At 32.0% G+C, this 22,657-nt stretch overlaps 1 protein-coding gene across 1 annotated transcript; it reads left to right on the top strand.

Moving 5' to 3' along the window:
- Positions 1–1,497: 1,497 nt before the first annotated feature.
- On the top strand, positions 1,498–21,252 carry LOC132759533 (monocarboxylate transporter 10-like). The gene is made up of 6 exons (XM_060751322.1): positions 1,498–2,554; positions 4,101–4,708; positions 16,302–16,668; positions 17,955–18,061; positions 20,539–20,611; positions 20,852–21,252. The coding sequence occupies exons 1-6, from the start codon at positions 2,257–2,259 to the stop codon at positions 21,250–21,252; spliced, it is 1,854 nt and encodes a 617-aa protein (XP_060607305.1). The 5' UTR covers positions 1,498–2,256.
- Positions 21,253–22,657: the final 1,405 nt, after the last annotated feature.

The following is a 22,657-nucleotide window of genomic DNA, read 5'->3' as shown; positions in this document are numbered from 1 at the left end:
AATTTTCTGCTTTGGATCGGGTTTCGGAAATGGCTCGTGGGGGGGCCCTTTTAAAGCCTAAAAAAAACCCGGGAGAGATGAGTTTGCCCGAGTGCAATCCCGGGCGTTTTGGGAAGGGCCCGGTCTACTTTTTTTTTTTTGGGGCCCAAAAAACATTGAACCAAAAAATGATTTTTTAAATAACTTCGGTCCGGGAAAGAGGGGGTGGGTTTTCAGGTCTCGAAGCTTGGTTGTGACGAAACCCGGGGGAATTTGGGTGGTGTATTTCGCTTGGGGAATAAACAAGGGATTGAAATTAAGATCCGTGGAAAAAACCTAGCAGAGTGTTTCGGGGATTTTCTAAGTTTGTAATCCCTTTTGAAGGTAAGGAATATAGCCCAAATGAACTGTAACCCAGGGTGGGAGCTTAACAGAGACAGGAATGCTGTTTTGCGACAAGATATTTAGGGCAGTGCTTCCGGTTCCTTAATTCTTAGAGATCCTAGGGTTGAGTTTGCCTTCTTATATGAGCACTCTATTTCAGGTCGTCTGATATGGTGACTCCTAGCAGGGTCTTTCAAATAGAATGGTTTGGAGTCGGGCCATTTACGAAAAATGATGTCTCGGTTGAGTCATGTGATTGGGTTATCTACCGACCGTGATCTGGCACAGTACATCACCATTCAGAAATCAAATTATAATTTAATGTTAATAAATGAATCAAAAAATCAATCAAAAATCAAAATAAATCAATTTTTTTTTCAATCAAAAAATAATAAAAACTAACCCTGGCTACATTATATTTTAAAAAGTAACAATTTTATAGTTTTGCAATGAAATTAGGATTTTTTTCTACTGCTCATATTTGAAAATAGGTCCGAGTTTCATGAGCTTTTTTAAATTTATGCATTGTTAAATGACAAGATAGAAATTGATTTTATAGCGATATTAATCGTATCATGTAAAAATATTTTAAAATTTCACGATGTTATTTACAAATATTTGATGTTTAATTTAAGTGCATTTTCAAATTGGCGCCGTATTGGCAAATATTCTGAACAGAGACATAGATAACTTTTCAACAAACATAATTTTCTGAAATATTTATCTCCTTTTTCCCAAGTTTAAAGATTTTTAAAAACATCATGTCATTAATATATTCATTTTATTTTCGCCTTGCATAATTAGCGTATAGCAACCTACATGTATACTGTAACGAGTTACGAGACACGTTTAATTGTAGCGAGAAGGGTTTACACAGCTCGTTTGAATCCTTCCAAAAACCCATTTTATTTGAAATTAGTAAAGAACCGACATGTGAATTTAAATCTTCAGAAACATCATTTATAAAATATCAAATAAATTTAAGATGATATTTTAGCAACATGTAACGTTACTTTTCTTCTTAGATTACGTAAAAAATTATCAATCAGCTCAAAAAAATAAACAAAAAATATATTTAGATCTATAATTAAATAACTTTGTACGATCTTCAACATTGGCAATTTGGCATTGATCAGCCACGCAATGTTCACGACAGTTGCACGCAACGTTAGATGTATAATTAATATTTCGTTTGCATGCAATTCTGTTATTTGATGTCACTTTAAAGTTTCAGCATCTGGCAGGATACATTATTGAAATATCCAAAAAGATACCGTGATAAGTAACAGTTTAAACTTTACGTGCAGGTTTTTCTACAGTTAATTGAAGTGCACATAAATTTGTGCATGGTACGCTTTATTATATTTAGATCGACCTTGAAATTGCTACTCTTGACCTTATTATACTGTAGTGTACATGTACTGCACTACAAAACAGCTGACTTTTGTAAACAACAGTCTGACAGTAGCGATAGTATTCTATGAGAGGAAGGAACAAAACTTACTAATTGCAACACTTTTTTTTTGTTTGCTTTAAGCATGTTAAGGTTGAAAGATTTACTTCTATTCTGGACATAAGTTTAAAACAATGCAGACGGATTATCAAGATTTGTGGGTAGAAATTAGAATATTGACAGTACAGTACAGTACTACATATTGTAATATAATATAAAATTACACTTGTTACCATAAGGCAGATTACACTATCTCCATTTCACAAATTGACCTGCTTCACAAATTATTATGCAGGCAGAGGAGTGTAGTACAATTATATATACTTAGTGATTAAATCTAACACTTCACTTGAAGCATAATAATGAGTTGAAACTTGTAATGTAAATTGATAAAGAATCTATAATTACTTTTCTTGGATTATAAAAAAATACTGGATACAATGGGAAAATCAGGTAAAGTTGAGAAGAGGTATTTTTGGCAGAAAAAGAACACAGACCAAAATGATTTGCAGAACAATGACTTGTTGCATACAGAAGAAGATAAAACTGAAGCTGTCAAGTCTAACAGTAATCAAGATGCTTTTGTACCTCCTGATGGTGGATGGGGCTGGATTGTGTGCCTCACATCTTTGTGGGCTAATGGAACAGTGTTCGGTATCATAAATACATTTGGAATTGTCTATGTTCAAATGCGTGATCACTACAGTAAAGATGATCCAGAAGTTTCATTGAAAACAGGTATACTGTTCATTTTAAATTCTTCTCAATACACAAGTAAAAATTACATACAGTAAATATAATATGTAAATGTAAACCAGAAGCAAATGCATTATATGTATCTATGTCCCAGGTGAAGCATAATTTTTTTTTTTAAGACTCATAGTATCGTATGGTAATTGTAAGTCAGCACTTAACCCAGATCCGTATTTTCTTTTATTAATCTACCAATCTACTTTAAAGTGATCTCATATATCATTTATGGTGATTCTCTTATTTATAATATTTAGATTGACAAATTTATAATAGAAACATCTTACAAATCTTAAGTAATTTAGTTTAAGAAAATGCTGCTTAAAAAATGCAATGATTTGATTTCTTACAATGTACATTAATTGCATAAAATGATAATGAATACATATTCTGAAATGAGTTCTATAATTGTGGAATTTTTTTTAATGGATTGTAATGTACTGGTAATTAAAAATAATTCAGTAAAAAATCAACAACAAAAACAATGCAGTTGTTAAGATTATTTTGATCAATTTGTTACATGTAACAAGGTACCCGGTAATTAAATTATTGTACTTGTAAAGAAATGTATAGCAAATGAAATAGAGTAAGTTACGACCATTAATTTCCATTTATATTTGACCATGTAAAAAACTATAATGTTAGCAAGATAAGGAGTTTAGACTTAATATTTTGTTTATACTCTAGTTTTATATTACACAATCTAATATGACTTTTAGTCTGTATTTTTACTGTACAGGTATCTATAATCCAACCATTTAAATTCACAGCCAGCATGAAACTGTAGATGTCTGATGATTTAGTTTACTCTTTTATAATTTATTTATAGATATATAATAAGTTAACATTATATATGGGTTATATATGGGTCATACTTTTTATGTCAACTGAAAGAAGAGATGTTTACTAAAGAAATAATAAGGTGCAATATGACAGTAACACAGTTTGAAGAGTAAGAAGAAAGCTTTTTATTCTTTAAATATTGAAAGGAAGAAATTCAAATTGAATTCATACAATCACATTTGGCATATTAATGTTATAAATGGAAAAAGAAATTTATTTTACCAAGTAGATATTATTAATTACCCAGAAGAAGGCTGTAACAATTTACAGAACTTTGACTACTTACATTTTATATTTTGTACTAATAACATGTATTTAGCAAAAAAGTAAGTCATTTATACAGATACACATGTAATATACATGTATGTATCTGAGGTCTTCCTACACCAATGAAACAATACAGCAGGGAAGTGACCTCTATGATGCAACATAAAACCAAACCAAAAAAGGTCATATATATATATATTTTTTAAACATAATACATTGATCAGCTGTATCTAATTAACTTTTCTAAAACTAGAAAATTTTTATCCATAGCCCAGTATAGGTACCGTACATGTTTATATTTATACATGTATTTATTTTTGTTTATATTTATATATATTTATGTTTATATATTTGGTCATGAAGAACCTCTAAAGATGAATATTTAAGTAAATGAAGTAACATATTTTTATTTTATATGTTTCAGCTTTTGTTGGTTCAACATGTACCGGGGTTACATTTTTGATGTGTACTGTATCAAGCATTATGAGTGACCGATTTGGAATACGCAAGACTGCTGTAACTGGGGCGGTCCTTGCAACAATTGGACTTATTGCAACAGCCTTCATACAAAAGCTGGAGTTACTATATGTAACATACGGGCTCATTCTTGGTGTGGGGTCTTCGATGGTCTATTCCCCATCCCTTGTGATTCTTGGACATTATTTCAGGAAACATATGGGGCTAGTCAACGGAATAGTTTCATTTGGTAGTTCTGTGTTCACCATAGGATTAACTAGGATTTTACCATATCTTTTGTCAAAGGTGGACATTAAGTACTGTTTTCTATTCTTAGCAGGTCTTCATTTTATGTTAATCATATTTTCGTTGTCGTGGAAACCATTGTTTTTTAAAGAAGATCATCTTGCAGCTATGACACTGTCTACAGAAAGTGTATATGAGCACTGTAATGATTGCTGTACATGGACTAAAAAGTTCCTTAATGTGAAAATATGGAAGAATCGAGCGTATGTTACATGGGTTGTCTCCCTTGGTGTGGCGCTGTTTGGATATTTTGTTCCATTTTTTCATCTGGTAAGTATACATATTTGTCATGTTTATGAACTTTTTATGTGTGTATGTATGAGATAGTTTACACCTTGTGACACAAATCTCCAGACTTGTGGAGTGTGACATCAGTTTGCCTTTTCTTGCATTCTTTGAGCTATAAGTAGATGAATCATTTGGACTTCTGAATTTCTGTCTCCGTGTGGCCGAGTGGTCAACACATCAGACTAGTAATCTATTAAGATTGCTGGCAGCGTAAGGTTCAGACCCCATCAGGGGAAAGTTGTTGTTTCTGTGAGCAAAAAATTTTATACTCATTCTGATTGCTTAAAACTGGTTGGTTACAGGAATTGATTCAAAAGTGTTTCAATAAGCTTATACAGTAGCTTCCAACAAAATCAAACTAAAAAAAGTTAGCATATACTAAACTAATTTCTGTCTCAGTCAGCTATACATTGTACATGTACATGTACTTGTCTGGTGAAACATTGTCTCTGTTCCATTTATAACAAATCTCATGAGATGATAGAAAATAAAATGTACCAGATTTCTAAACACTTACAGCAAGTTTTGTATCCTTAGGGTAATTTTATCATTGGAATCCTATATCAATATATTTATATTGCTATAACATGTTTATGTTACATGACCATCATAAATATATAAACATAAATCTATGATAAGTAAATACATACTGACAGGATCAATTGCCTTGAATTGATCTCTTACTTTCCAATATTTTCAACATGACATATTACTTGGTTATTTAAAATGGTCAGTGATAAAAATAATAATGATAGTAATAATTATAACTTTATTTAAAGAGGCAACATGGTAAGACAAGCCCAGTAGTTAAATACTTTCCAAGGATATTGAAACTGTGCATTCTATTTTATCTATTCTGCACAGAAATATACTACTGATCATCAGTGATATGTAAACTTCACATTTTTGTAATAAAATTGTTGTTAAAATTGTTTACATCTGCAAGATAAAATTATTTACATCTGCAATAACAGTCAAGAAGTACAGTCTCCTACTATTTCAATAATGAGATTGATCTTTTTGTTGATGCAGCATAATTACCCAATGGTATACATATATGATGTATGCACATAAATGTTGTCATGTCCACGTTAAATTATTCATATAAGCTTAGTGTTTGTGACAATACCACTGTCCTTTGTATTATTCTGTATTAGATATCAACAATAGTGTTGTCACACTCCTCACTGGGTTTGTTTGTTACCTGCATGTAAACTATTTATTGTATGTAATTAAATTCACAGTGGGTTAATAACACTTCTACTTTCTGTATGATAACAAATAAGGATTCAAGTTACGTGTAAATAGAATGTGCTCACAATAAATCATACAGTGATCCATAGTAGCATGTGCTAATGTGCTCACAATAAATCATACAGTGATCTATAGTAGCATGTGCTAATGTGCTCACAATAAATCAAACAGTGATCCAAGTTAGCAAGTGCTAATGTGCTCACAATAAATCTTACATTGATTCTGGGTAGCAAGTACTAATGTGCTCACAATAGATCAAACAGTGATCCAAGTTAGCAAGTGCTAATGTGCTCACAATAAATCTTACATTGATTCTGGGTAGCAAGTACTAATGTGCTCACAATAGATCAAACAGTGATCCAAGTTAGCATGTGCTAATGTGCTCACAATAGATCAAACAGTGATCCAAGTTAGCAAGTGCTAATGCGCTCACAATAGATCATACAGTGATCTCAGGTAGCATGTGCTAATGTGCTCACAACAAATCACACAGTGAGTGCTAATGTGCTCACAATAAATCATACATTGATCCCAGGTAGGAAGTGCTAATGTGCTCACAATAGATCAAATATTGATCCAAGGAATCAAGTGCTTATGTGCTCGCAATAAATCATACAGTGATCCAAGATAGCATGTGCTAATGTGCTCACAATAAATCATACATTGATCCCGGGTAGCAAGTGCTATGTACTCACAATAGATCAAACAGTGATCCAAGTTGCATGTGCTAATGTGCTCGCAATAAATCATAGAGTGATCCAAAGTAGCATGTGCTAATGTGCTCACAATAAATCAAACAGTGATCCAAGGTAGCAAGTGCTAATGTGCTCACAATAAATCATAGAGTCATCCAAGTTAGCTTGTGCTCATGTGCTCACAATAAAGCATACATTGATCCCGGTAGCAAGTGCTAATGTGCTCACAATAGATCAAATAGTGATCCAAGTTGCATGTGCTAATGTACTCACAATAAATCATAGAGTAATCCAAGTTGCATGTGCTAATGTGCTCGCAATAAATCATAGAGTGATCCAAAGTAGCATGTGCTAATGTGCTCACAATAAATCATACATTGATCCCGGGTAGCAATGTGCTAATGTGCTCACAATAAATCATACAGTGATCCAAGATAGCATGTGCTAATGTGCTCACAATAAATCAAACAGTGATCCAAGTTAGCAAGTGCTAATGTGCTCACAATAAATCATACATTGATCCCGGGTAGCAAGTGCTATGTACTCACAATAAATCATACATTGATCCCATGTAGCAATGTGCTAATGTGCTCACAATAAATCATAGAGTGATCCAAGGTAGCAAGTGCTAATGTGCTCACAATAAATCATAGAGTGATCCAAGGTAGCAAGTGCTAATGTGCTCACAATAGATCAAACAGTGATCCAAGGTAGCAAGTGCTAATGTGCTCACAATAAATCAAACAGTGATCCAAGGTAGCATGTGTTAATGTGGCCACATTAAATCAAACAGTGATCCAAGTTGCATGTGCTTATGTGCTCACAATAGATCAAACAAGTGATCCAAGTTGCATGTGCTAATGTGCTCACAATAAATTAAACAGTGAACAAATTGCATGTGCTAATGTGCTCACAATAAATCATAGAGTGATCCAAGGTAGCAAGTGCTAATGTGCTCACAATAAATCAAACAGTGATCCAAGGTAGCATGTGTTAATGTGGCCACAATAAATCACAGACATTGAAGTACATGTTTATATTCTCGCAATAAATGATATTAAACCTGCATACATATTTAATTAATGCTGTGATATTGCACCCAGTCTTTCTTTCAATATACATGTAATTAAATGTTGAATGTCAGAAGAGTAACTTTTGGAAAAATTCTTAATTGGTTCTTTAAATCATAAATAGTGCCCCATTAAAATATCAACTTCTTGCCTGCTTGAAAAGTAGTTGAAAAATTTTCCATTCAGTTTTATATGTGTTATCATCGTGAGATATTTATATCAGTGAGATGTACATTATACAAATGTATTATGATAACCCAGCGTGTCAAGTAACTAGTTATCCTAACTTATTTAAGATTACCACTCCACATGCATAGTTTCTAGTTTATAAATAGTGTCAGTGTAATTTGAAACATTATTAAGACATGAACTTTTGTTAATGATCTCTAGATATATAGATATATATATACATGTAAATATAGTTGTTTGGTTTCATACTGTTCATCAAATTTGCTTTGCAATAAAAAAACTTGTATGCAAAATCTAATACTGCAGTGCATGCTTGAAGCCAGGTCAATGTCACAATGAAAATTTGCATGAGTAAGCAGGTTGTAGTACCTGGATTATTTTATATCTTTTTCATTTTTCACATATAGTAACCAATGGCAATGATATGTGCGGGTTCAAATCCTGCATGGGACATCTGTTTATACTGCTGTATGACTGACTACATATACCAGCAAAATCAGTAGATTCCTTACATTAAAGAACTTGTTCCTTTTTGTGAGAATTCCTCTCTAATGTTGACTATAAGCATGTTATAATTCAGTAACAATAAACAATTGATGCTGGCTGTACATCATGGGATATGCACGATTGATTAACATGTTACATAACATGTACATCGTATAGAATAAGTGTTTTGATTGGTTTTAATACCCTCATGAAATCTTGAGGCAACCAATAAAAAGCTGTCTTTGACACACCTCTTATCAACTGGATATCAGCGAAAAATCCCACAGCTGATAAATGGCTTGGCCATGGGTATCCAACGATGCTGGCTGTACAGTGATTGTATTATAAACCTTTTGCTGTTGTGATGAACTTAACAATGTGTATGACTTAATGTTTAACCAGAATAAATGTTTAACCAGAATAATGCTAATCAATTTATAGAAACTTTCAAGTATGTTTTGTTTAAGTTGACACTGATAGCTTATGTAGATTTAATTGTATGCTAATTTGAGAAAGTAACCTTTATCAACTTCAAGGTCATCGAAAGCAATGTTGTATTTTTACATTCTGCCTGATCAGAAATCAAAATGTCCATGTATATATCATAAAATTATCAGGCGCTGTTCAGTTCTATTTTAAGAACATTAAAGGTCACTTCTTCTAAAATAGGTTGATATTTCATTTTTTGCAATTGAAATCTATTTTAAAATGTTAAAATGTCAAAGTTGTAAAATTATGTCATCTGGTGAATACTAGTTACAGGACCTTTTCCAGCTATTTTGGGATAACCTAAAATCCAACCAAATTAAAAAAAAATATATTGAAGGACAGTAGATTTATGCTCTTGATTTAAGACAGTGAATATTGAATATTCATAATGAGGTTATCTATAAAAATATGTAATAACTTGTACAACAGATTGTAGGTGTAGTATCTGTAGAGATAGGTGATTCATTGAGATGGTATCTCTGACTGTGATTGTAGCATTATCTTAAATGTCTGCAGGTTTTAATTTTGTATTTTGACCTTGGAAATCATAAAAAATAATGATTGACATTTAAGTTTTTTTAGTGAAAATCTTACTTATATGTAACTATGTCTCTCCACCTCCATTCTACTGCAAAACCCCTTATAATAATTATAATATAAACTAACACTTATGAAATTTTGTGCCCCCCTCTGATGAAAAAATCCTGGATCCATGCAGGTCTGGCCTTCATATTAGTATAATAAATTATATTATGGTATTTTAATTATTCGATGTTCATTTAATGTTAAGCTTTTGTTAATTTTGTTTGTGTGAATATTTGTACAGATCTTGAAACATATCATTTTAAAATATATAATTTTTCATTGTTGAGTAAGCTTCCAAAAAGCATAAAAAATAAATTAAACAATGTAAAAATATCAGTTTACCTTTAACAATTAAAATGTATATTTATGTAAACATTTTAAAACTGACTAAAATTTATGAAAATAATAGTATACAGTATGCCAGTACATGTATTTGCAGTTTTATTTCTGTCTGAATGTGCTATAAATACTGACCTACTAGAAGAGTGACCTTTAAAATGATAATTCAAATATAAAATCAGCTGTAGACTAATCTCAGGACAAAGTTCATAATCTATTATATAGTCATTTATGATAGAATGACTGTATATCCAGGTCTTTCAAATGTCATTTACCTCCTGGAATTTGGCATTTAAATATCCTATAATTAAGCATTTAATTGTTTTGAGGGCACCACTAAGGATTGAACTGTAATTAAATCCAGTTGAAGCCTGTCAATGTAAAATAAGATATCAGTGTAAATGTACTGATGTTTTAGCACAATATTCTATTAGCTGCATGATATATAGCGTTTTGCTGTCAAATTTTAAGTCTTGATTTATGTTAGAACAACTTGTCCCATGCTACATGTATGTTAAAACAATTTAACCCTTGCTTCATGTATGTTAAAACAATATGTCCCATACTATATATATGTTAAATGCTACATGTACATGTATGTTAATAAAACAATTTTCCCCATACTACATGTATGTTCAAACAATTTTCCCCATACTACATGTATGTTCAAACAATTTTCCCCATACTACATGTATGTTTCAACATTTTTTCTCATACCACATTTATGTAAGAACAATTTGTCCCATGCATATAGTATATAACAATTTCACTTGTGCAGAATTTAAAAATGGGTCAAAGACAGAAAAGGCCAGGTTGCATACCAAATATCATGATGCTGTGTTGTTAAGGAAAAAATCTACCACTGACCATTAATGTCGAAAATTTAACAAATTCAGTAAACAGGAAAAGGATGAGCAACAAACCTGAAATAAAATCCCAAGGTATGGAACTACGTGTCAGTGCTGTATGCCAAATATCAAGAGGCTGTGATAAGTAGTTGCTCAGAAAACTGTTACAAAAATTTCCTACCATTTACCATAAATGTTGAAAATTTAACTAAGGCAGTAAACAGGAAGTGGATGAGCAACAGACCTGAAATCAAATCCCACATTATGGGACCATGTGTCAATGCTGTATGCAAAAAATGAAAAGGCTGTGATAAGTAGAACTTTGCTCAGAAAACTGTTACGAAAATTTCCTACTAATGACCATTAGTACTAATGTCGAAAATTTAACTATTAAAAGTCAGTAAAAGGAAGTGGATAAGTAACAGACCTGACATCTGATCCCACGGTATGGAACCGCATGTGAATGCTGTATGCCAAATATCAAGAGGCTGTCAATAGTAGTTGCTGAAAAAAAACTGTTACGAAAATTTCCTACCATTGACCATTAATGTGAAAAATTTAACTAAGTTGATAAATCGAAAGTTGATGAGCGACAGATCTGAAATTGAATCCCACAGTATGGGACCATGTGTCAATACTGTATGCCAAATATCAACAGGCTGTGATAAGTAGTAATGCTGAGAAAAATGTTACGAAAATTTCCAAGCATTGACCATTAATGTCAGAAATTTAACTAAGTTGATAAACAGTAAGTGGATGAGCGACAGACATGAAATCAAATCCCACAATATGGGACAACTTGTCAATGCTGTATGCCAAACATCAAGAGGCTGTGAAAAGTAGTTGCTGAGAAAACTGTTACGAAAAGTTTTTTTCCTGCTCGCCCACCGCCCGCCCGCCCGCCACCCGACATTCACCATACTATAACCCAGGTTTGCACCAGTGCAACCCGGCCAAAAATTATGATTTAGCAAAAAAGACAAATTTGAACAGCTGAAAGATTTCAGCTTCTGTTTTGCAGTAAGAAAATTATTCCCCTATAAAATATGACTTTTATATTGTTATATTTATGACAACCTATGATTTCAGACAGGTATTGTCTTTTTGTGTCTTTTATCTTTTCATTAAATAATTTATGTCAGATTTTGACCTTGTTTGCCCTATAATTGACTGAACCAGTTTATAACTAGATCAAGTACATGTAAACTTCCAGATTATTAATTTGATTATTCCGTGGTACAGTTTTGATAAATAATGGTTTCTTTTCAAACTTCATTTTACACAATATTTTGATATGCAAAGAAAATTTGTTCTCATAGTAAGTTGAATGTCCACAATATCATCTTAAACTTTTACCCCGCTGGTAGCAACAGATTCTACTGATGCGACCAGTGTAGACCAGTGTAGACCAGATCAGCCGGCTCATCTTTGTGGTCTCTTCATGGTCTATACTGTTTGCTATTTGGTCAGTACATGTACGTTTTGAAGTTATTTGGTCAGTACGTTTTGAAGTTATTTGGTCAGTACCTTTTGAAGTTATTTGGTCAGTATGGTTTGAAGTTATTTGGTCAGTACGTTTTGAAGTTATTTGGTCAGTATGGTTTGAAGTTATTTGGTCAGTACGTTTTGAAGTTATTTGGTCAGTACATTTTGAAGTTATTTGGTCAGTATGTTTTGAAGTTATTTGGTCAGTACGTTTTGAAGTTATTTGGTCAGTACGTTTTGAAGTTATTTGGTCAGTACCTTTTGAAGTTATTTGGTCAGTATGGTTTGAAGTTATTTGGTCAGTACATGTACGTTTTGAAGTTATTTGGTCAGTACCTTTTGAAGTAATTTGGTCTGTATGTTTTGAAGTTATTTGGTCAGTACATTTTGAAGTTATTTGGTCAGTACATGTACGTTTTGAAGTTATTTGTTAAGTACCTTTTGAAGTTATTTGGTCAGTATGTTTTGAAGTTATTTGGTCAGTACGTTTTGAAGTTATTTGGTCAGTACGTTTTGAAGTTATTTGGTCAGTACCTTTTGAAGTTATTTGGTCAGTATCATGTTTGAAGTTATTTGGTCAGTACATGTACGTTTTGAAGTTATTTGGTCAGTACCTTTTGAAGTAATTTGGTCTGTATGTTTTGAAGTTATTTGGTCAGTACATTTTGAAGTTATTTGGTCAGTCCTTTTAGAAGTTATTTGGTCAGTATGTTTTGAAGTAATTTTATTGGTACCCTTTGAAGTTATTTGGTCAGTATGTTTTGAAGTAATTTGGTCAGTAAGTTTTGATGTTATTTGGTCAGTATGTTTTGAAGTTATTTTAGCAGTATGTTTTTAAGTTATTTGGTCAGTACGTTTTGAAGTTATTTGGTCAGTAGGTGTTGAAGTTATTTGGTCAGTATGTTTTGAAGTTATTTGGTCAGTACCTTTTGAAGTTATTTGGTCAGTATGTTTTGAAGTTACATTTGTATTTGGTCAGTACATTTTGAAGTTATTTGGTCAGTACCTTTTGAAGTTATTTGGTCAGTATGTTTTGAAGTTATTTTTTTCAGTAAGTTTTGAAGTTATTTGGTCAGTACGTTTTGAAGTTATTTGGTCAGTACATGTACGTTTTGAAGTTATTTGGTCAGTACTTTTTGAAGTTATTTGGTCAGTATGTTTTGTAGTAATTTTATTGGTATTTGGTCAGTATGTTTTGAAGTTATTTGGTCAGTATGTTTTGAAGTTATTTGGTCCGTATGTTTTGAAGTTATTTGGTTGGTACATTTTGAAGGTATTTTATCAGTAAGTGTTGAAGTTATTTGGTCAGTACGTTTTGAAGTTATTTGTCAGTAATGTACGTTTTGAAAGTTATTTGGTCAGTATGTTTTGAAGTTATTTGGTCAGTATGTTTGAAGTTATTTGGTCAGTACATTTTTGAAGTTTTTGAAGTTATTTGGTCAGTATGTTTTGAAGTTATTTGGTCAGTATGTTTTGAAGTTATTTGGTCAGTATGTTTTGAAGTTATTTGGTCAGTATGTTTTGAAGTTATTTGGTCAGTATGTTTTGAAGTTATTTGGTCAGTACGTTTTGAAGTTATTTGGTCAGTACATGTACGTTTTGAAGTTATTTGTTAAGTACCTTTTGAAGTTATTTGGTCAGTATGTTTTGAAGTTATTTGGTCAGTATGTTTTGAAGTTATTTGGTCAGTATGTTTTGAAGTTATTTGGTCAGTACATTTTGAAGTTATTTGGTCAGTACCTTTTGAAGTTATTTGGTCAGTATGTTTTGAAGTTATTTGGTCAGTATGTTTTAAAGTTATTTGGTCAGTACGTTTTGAAGTTATTTGGTCAGTACATTTTGAAGTTATTTGGTCAGTACATGTATGTTTTGAAGTTTTTTGGTCTGTACTTTTTGAAGTTATTTGGTCAGTATGTTTTGAAGTTATTTAGTCAGTATGTTTTGAAGTTATTTGGTTGGTACCCTTTGAAGTTATTTGGTCAGTATGTTTTGAAGTTATTTGGTCAGTATTTTTGATGTTATTTGGTCAGTACATTTTGAAGTTATTTGTTTAGTACCTTTTGAAGTTATTTGGTCAGTATGTTTTGAAGTTATTTTTTTCAGTAAGTTTTGAAGTTATTTGGTCAGTATGTTTTGAAGTTATTTGGTCAGTATGTTTTGACGTTATTTGGTCAGTACTTTTTGAAGTTATTTGGTCAGTACCTTTTGAAGTTATTTGGTTGGTACCCTTTAAAGTTATTTGGTCAGTATGTTTTGAAGTTACAATGTATTTGGTCAGTACGTTTTGAAGTTATTTGGTCAGTATGTTTTGAAGTTATTTGGTCAGTACATGTTGAAGTTTTTTGGTCAGTATGTTTTGAAGTTATTTGGTCAGTATGTTTTGAAGTTTTTGGTCAGTATGCAGAATATTCTTGTGTTACGGTACACTAAAAAACAAGAGACATTCTATGTTAGTAAGTTACAACTCATTTGAGAATCATCCATATGATTATGGAACCAATAAATTTTATGAAAATATTTCATAAGATATAGCTTTACAACATTTAAATGTTGATTTACATTACACATCTATATATCATTGTTTAATTAGCAATATGTGAAATGTACAATTATGATGATTGTTTGTTTGTTTGTTTGGGTTTTACGTCACACCGACACAGTATAGGTCATTTGGTGACATTCCAGCTTTACTGGTGGAGGAAGACCTCAGATGCCCTTTCGTGCATTATTTCAGACACGAACGGGCACCTGAATAGAACCAACAATTATGATGAAGACACATGACAAATTACAAAACTTTGTTTACTCATGATCATTTACAACCACAATAAAATATCCCTTCCTGAGTATGTGTATAGACTTAATTGTTTTATTTGCCATACGCTTAATTGTTTATTTTCCATATATAGTAAAAACACAAGTAACAACAAATCATATGATTGTAAAATCTGAAGTCATTGTATTAGCCACATGATGGTACAAGCACTTAAATACAATCTATCATCATGTGAAGTGTTATACAAACTGTACCTGTACAATCTATGATTTTTTTCTTTTCTTTTTAGCTCAACGTTTTTAAAGTATAAATGTGAGCTATTGCTACAGCTATGGTATCATCACCGTCAGAAAACATTGATCATACTTTTTTATTTAATTTTCTTTTTATTTATTTGTACTGTCTTCATAGATGGATACAATTATTCTTTAGATAAGGCATTCACAGTAGACCAGGCTGAACATGACATATAAATGACCTTGAAAGTCAAATTATTGTATTTTATTTGATTTTTTTAATGGACCATCATCATACTTTAACACAACCACCTGTAGGGCAAGACTTTTAAGTCAGTCTTACTTTCATCATCTTGGAAGTCTTGACCTACTTGTTGTGACCTTGTGACCTCCATGACCTAGTAGTTAGGGTAACTGACCTTAAACCAATTGATAGTTGATGTAACGACTCCATGTGAGGAAGCTATGCAGCAAGCTTGATAAAGGTTAATGGTTATACTCAGGTGCCTACTTATGCCTGAAATAATATATGAAGTGACACCTGAGGGCGTCCTTAACCACTTAAGCTGGAAAGTCACCATTTGACCTTAATATGGTTGATGTAATTTAAAACCTAACAAATGTAGATAAATAACAGACCTTTTGACTTATTGAATGTTGCTTATTTTATGTTATACACGGACTCTTTCTTGTACTTGATAACACCCTTGGTTAGCCAAAATCATCTTTCTTGTTTCAACATCATATGACCTTTAGAAATTGTGTTGGTGTGCAGTAAAACCAAACCAAACAAACAAATGACCATATAGACCAAATACACAACTTGATTAAAGGAAAATTAATTCTAATGTTTATAACTATAAGAGATGGGAAGGTCTTAATATTTTAGTTACTGTTATCAAAAAAAATAACATGTGAATGTCATAAGAGTTATGCACCCAGACATCCGTGGCTAATTTCATTGTTCACTATTTTCACATCTTGAGAAAACCCTTATCAAAGGGTTTGAGAAAATGACTTTATTGATGACTCTATTTTTGTCTTGATAAAATGAATTTAGAATTATGCATCTTAACATAGGATTATATAAATAATACATGTACATTTGTATATATATTTTCAGCCAAAGTATACAAAGGATAATTTCCCAGGTGAAGATGGTAGCTGGTTGATTCTATGTCTCAGTATAACGTCCGGTGTTAGTCGGATCATCTGCGGTAAACTGGCTGATATACCATGGTTCAGTCGTATCAGGATGCAACAGCTGGCGTTCCTCGTTCTCGGCATATCTACAGTGTGTATTCCATTTGCTAAAACTTTTGGGGCACTGATCGGGATCAGTTTAATAATGGGTGTATGTGACGGTGTGTTTGTGTGTCTACTTGGTCCTATAGCATTTGATATAGTCGGTCCAGGTGAGGCGTCACAAGCTATAGGATTCCTCCTGGGTATATTCAGTATACCATTCACTATTGGACCACCTGTCGCAGGTATAGTATGTCTAATATATTTCATAATTTCATCTAATTTGTACACTAAGAAGAATCTTATGCTATTATTTATCTGCATTACTGTCTACTACTGTATAAGGGGAGAAAAGCCAGAAAGAAATGTATAAGAAATTCCTATTAGAAGCCAATATGTCCATTTCCTTTTGAAGAGGAATTTATAATACATGTACTGGCATTATTGAACTTCTGGGGCCTCCGTAGTCGAGTGGTTAAGGTCGCTGACTTGAGATCACAGGTCCCTCACCGCTGTAGGTTCGATCCTCACTCGGGTAGAAATCTTTCATGTGAGGAAGCCGTCCATCTTGCTTACGGAAGGTCGGTGGTTCTACCCGGGTGCCGGCTTGTGCCTGAAATAATGCCCGGAGGGGCACCTGGGGTCTTCCTCCACCAATAAAGCTGGAAAAAAATCAACGAAAAAATCTTGGCGGGACGCACTAGGATGGCCCGACTTGAGTGTACGGTCGCCCATATGGGCTTTCCGGCGGCAACATTAAATAAAGCGTTAAAAAAAAAAAATTGAACTTCTATGAGAGGTTAATGATCTGGCAAGACCACTGCCATTAGTTGTCTGTTCTGCTTCAAACTTCAATTACCAGTCATTTTAACTTTGCAAGAATACATTGTATTATCACATACCCTGTTCTTGAAATACTGTATTACATTATATATAAATGTTGAATATTTAGTTTCCATATGAACTGAAAGGAGATCTTTATAGTCTTAACAAAGCTGTCTGAGAGTTAAGTTAATAATTCATATTAATGAACTTCTGCACATACTAAAAATACATGTATAGTATGAACTAATCATGATAGGTTGTTATGATCTTAAACGATGAGGTGAAAAAATTGATCTTGAATGATGAGGTGAAAATTTATCTTAAACAACAAGGTGAAAAATTTATTTTGAACTATGAGGTGAAAAATTGATCTTGAACAATGAGGTGAAAAATTGATCTTGAATGATGAGGTGAAAAAATTGATCTTGAACAATGAGGTGAAAAATATATCTTGAACAATGAGGTGAAAAATTTATCTTGAACAATGAGGTGAAAAATTTATCTTGAACAATGTGGTGAAAAATTTATCTTGAACAATGAGGTGAAAAATTGATCTTGAATGATGAGGTGAAAAAATTGATCTTGAACAATGAGGTGAAATATTTATCTTGAACAATGAGGTGAAAAATTGTTTTAGTAGTTTAAAAGTCTTTTATATGATAAATCTTTTTGATAATTAATACTTTGCTTTAACTTTTATGAACAGGTCAGTTATATGACACAATGGGCAACTACAACTTGGCATTTCATATAGCTGGAGCGCCCCCTATACTTGGATCTATATTCATGTTTCTAATCCCTACAGTGGAGCAGGTAAAGTTTTACTTCAAGTTTTATATAAATTATGTTATCTGAAATAATGCTTTAATATGGTACCAAATTATAATAATAGAATACCTTTCATAATTGTCACATAGTTAAATGTGTGTGACAAATAAACCCAGCTTTTACCAGTTGTATACCATGCAATATTAATAATTTTTGTGTCCTTGATAACAATTGATATGTGGTATACTTGTCATTTAGATTAATTCATGATACCAGTAAATGATAAATAATAATAATAAATAAATGAAATAAAAAAAGTAACCAACTTTTTTAACCTTGGTGATAATGTTGAAAAACATTTATAGTGACTCAAATTATTGAGAAGTTCTATATCAGAGGGTGATATAAATAAACATAAATCACATCATGTGGTGTAATGTATCAGATATACAGCACTTCATTTGGGTCTGAAGTCCTGTCCTTCATCAAATCATAGTCACAAGTCTATTTCACATAACCCTTGAACGATTTCAATTTTTTTTTTTCAATGAAAAAAAATGTTTACATAAACATACAAGATATAGTATATATAATGCGGCAGTAAATAGATTGTTTTTGGCAAAATGACAATCTCAATAAGATATAGAAAAAGATGACATAGATTACGATTTGGTTACATGTTAATTAGATGATAATTACATCTGTAGTACAACATTAGTGTAACATGAGTTTTAATGGGAACATCTGATTACTAACATGATTATGTTAATTTTTATCAATTTAATCATTTGACCACAAACAGAACATTTGGGAGAAGTTTTTCATACTGATAACCTGTTTTATGTTTGATATTTTGCTATTATTTTATCACATTATAATTTTACCATTTAAAGTTCTTTGTACATATGGTTTAAATGATAATTGTTTTGCACACAAAAATGATTTAGTGTTCACCAATGAAATCTCTCCAATCTTCAAAAAATGCTTCTCTTAATCTAAACTCAGGCAAATTTTGTCACTTATACACTTAATATAATCAGGAGTTTTGAATGAAGTTCCTAACCTTATTAGGACGACATAACATTGGTAAAATTCTAGATAAGTACTTGGTCCATGTGTCTTCACTACAGTAACTGCTTTTAATGTTCGGTTCTATTTTAACAATTAAGAACCCACGGTCACTCCCTACCGGACACTTCCTTTTGGGTTCTTATTGTTAAAATTTCACTTAATAAACAAAAATATGTAGTAGTAGCTAGAATTCCTCCGAACTTGACGCCTTCAAATTTCTTAGCCAGATTCTGGTATTTTAAGTTAGTATCCTTTCAGTATAACACCTGTTGTAATAAGTGATTTAGTGAGAAACTGGCAGCCAGTCAACTATGTTAGTATATACTAGTTGTTGTTCTATTATGTTCTTCTCCATTGATAATATATCATAGGTATTACATAATATTGCTAGTTGATATAAAATTTTGATTCCTTCAATCAGTATTTGTGGGGAAGTTGTTTTACACACCTGGCCTTAAAGAAACATGCCTCATGATTTATGTTAATTTTCATGAAAAATTTAAAAAATGTATTTTAAAGTAAAATATAGTGAAGTGAATAAAGAAAATAGTTAACAAATTGCAAACAGCACTTGCAATAAACATAAATAACCAAAAAGAGGTCAAAACCTTACTGCATTAGTATCACTGTAGGAAAATGGTGATAATTTTTTTAAGCTGACCTATAATTCACATAGTCTGTTTTCCAAGAGTATAACTTGAATATTGCCATATGGTCACCTTAGTGCAATAGCTAGTTAACTTCTATTTAATTTAGAAGGACTTAACCCATTACTGCACTAAGGTGACCATATGGTTTATTTGTATCATAGTTTGGGGACCTTTCAGTTGAAAACTTGTCAGAGTTAAATCGTATGCATATACATGTACAGTGCGTTAACTAGAGTGCACTCCAGAGCATGCCCATTGATTGGCTCATTTTTGCTGGGGTTTACTTGTTGTGACAGCAGTAAAAGGGAAAGTGGCAGAAAAATGATATTTAGATGCTCGTTCATTGGTTACTTTTTTCTGTGGTTTCTGTGACAACAGAGAACGTGTTTTTATGTTTGACTATGATACAAGAGAGAAAGAACATCAAAACACCACCTCAATTTGATTAATACTAGGGGGCTACACTCCCTCGTACAAATCAGATAGCTCCGTGTTTGGATGCTCTTTCTGTTACTTACATAGGTAACTTAAAGAATAGGGTATAATAATGACATATAAAATGATGATCAACACCTCATTATACCTATGTGTGTTAATTAGATAGTACATGTAGTATATTTGATATTTTTGACCAAGAATAAAGCAGATAAGAGGGATCTAAACTAGTCATAACTAGATTACTTAGCTGTATTAAAATCTGTAAAAAGATAAAGAACTGATTTCATAACCGTAGATATAAGCTTGTCATTATCTATGTTTGATATTCAAAAAGTTGATAGATTATTATATAATTGTTTTCAGAGTTTCCCAGCAGTTACAGAGACTATGGAGTTTGCATCTATGTCTGTCGTGGATATATATGATGCTGTAAAAGGTAAAATTTACCATTATTTTTTAATGCTATAATAAGAATCTTTGTTCTATACTCTTGCTGTAATTAGATCAGTCTCTGTCTTGCAATAATTATATTTATCTCTTCCTTTGGTCATTGTTCTGCCCTCAAATTTTGAAGTACATAAAAACTGTAATTGTATAGTGACATGATATTTTCTCTTTTGTAATTCATCAACAGAACAAAAGTTTATAAGAATGTTTTTCTTTACTTTTTATACAGTGCCATCAAAGCCAGTAGTAAAGGATTCGAAAAATAACGTTCCTTCTGGCCCGTCAACAGAAATCCAGATTTTGACATCGCAGGAGTTAATCTACCCTGACAAACAAGGAGGTCCTGATGAAGAAAATCACCATGGAGATAGTTTACATGACGAACCTCATGTGAAATTTTCTGATGTGAAGGTATATGACTCTGATATAGATGAAGATATAGTCAAAGACAACGAGGAAGATATTGAGAATCAGTCTGAAAATACCAATGCAAATTCCAACGATACTGAAGCTGAAGGTGTAGCAGAGAGAGAGGAAGTTGTAAATGAAGAGACAACTCTTCTGAATGAAGTTAGTAAACTTTTACATTCTAGAGTGACTTTTGACAGCAACGAGCAGACAACATTATAAAGTTGAGGACAAGGTAGTCATAGTAACCACACTGTCTCTGTTTACAACATTATAAAGTTGAAGTCAAGGTCACTGTGACCAGACTGTCTCTGTTTAAAACAGCTGATAGTTAAAGCTTATACATGGCAACTTAAAGTTTTAAGTTGTAGATAGGTGTTAAAACAGACATATTTCGGTTTAGTAAGCATATATGTTGAATATTTTTTAATTTTTCTGAAGATCTCCTTTTGAAATAAAACAAGGTCGCCATTTTAATTATTTTAAGAGTTTGAATGTTAAAAATTTTTGATAGACATTTTTAAAGACATTTTGTGAAATAATGTATGTAGAAACTCATCTAAAGTGAATTACATATGTATGGTGTTAAATTTTACTACTAAGTTTACTAGACAAATTGTGTCTTGTTGAATTAAAGTGTATGATAAGATAAGCTGTAAATTTGGTCATGTTGGGATGGCGGATATTTAAATAATTCATGAACAGGTTGCCTTCTGTGTCAGTTACCTTGTTGTAGGGGTCAAAGTGGAATAAGGAACACGGTGTTAATGTCAATGACTTGCTGTAGAAACATAGGTGATGGTGAAGTTATGTTCTAGTTTGGGGACTAGATAAATATTTTGTACACCTGAAGTAAATGCTAGAGCTCAAAATTGAGCAGTTGACAAAAGTCTTGAAGGTTTATCATAAATTTTCTAGTTCAGTCCTAGTGGAAGACAAATCTTTCCACATAATTTTCTCATTATTTTGTTTAATGAAATATAGACTGAGTTGATGAATATTGAATGATGATAAAAATATAATATATTTCTATTCAAACCGCACACCTTCAGATAAGTTTATAAATTTTCGAAAATTCAAACTAAAGAAGAAAAATGTATAAATAGTTTCAGAAGTATTCACAATTCAAGATCGAGATCGAGCATGTTTTTTCTGTAAAAATGTACAGACTTTACTATAACACCATATTTCTACCATGTTTCAAATAGTGTAAGACTTTTTTTCTGTTGTATTTTGATATCTGTGGTAAGTACCTAGGGCTTGTTAAATCACTACATTTGCTTATTTGAGAACATTTAATAAATAAGAACAATTATTGAGTATTCATAAATGTTTAAACATGAATCTTGGGGAGGGTGCTACTTTAGTTTAAAACAATACATGTATGTAAACATTTTGACAATACAATTTGGATAAAGTTCTGTTAATTTGATATAAGTATAACTAAGTACCGTACACAAATATTTTTTTGATACATCTTGCAATATTGACAGCAATTTAATAAGTTATTAATATTGTATTATATCAAGTTTTGTGAAGATTATATAAGTTAGTATATATGTTAGTTGCTGACTGTACCTCCATGTAGTGTTGGAGTTTAAAAATGATATATAAATATGCGATGAGA

The sequence above is a fragment of the Ruditapes philippinarum genome, unplaced genomic scaffold, assembly GCF_026571515.1.
Source record: "Ruditapes philippinarum isolate M1 unplaced genomic scaffold, ASM2657151v2 ctg5185_1_1_1_1, whole genome shotgun sequence".
NCBI classification, from domain to species: Eukaryota; Metazoa; Mollusca; class Bivalvia; order Venerida; family Veneridae; genus Ruditapes; species Ruditapes philippinarum.
The sequence above is the reverse complement of the archived record's forward strand: the minus strand, read 5'-3'. Positions and strand labels throughout refer to the sequence as shown.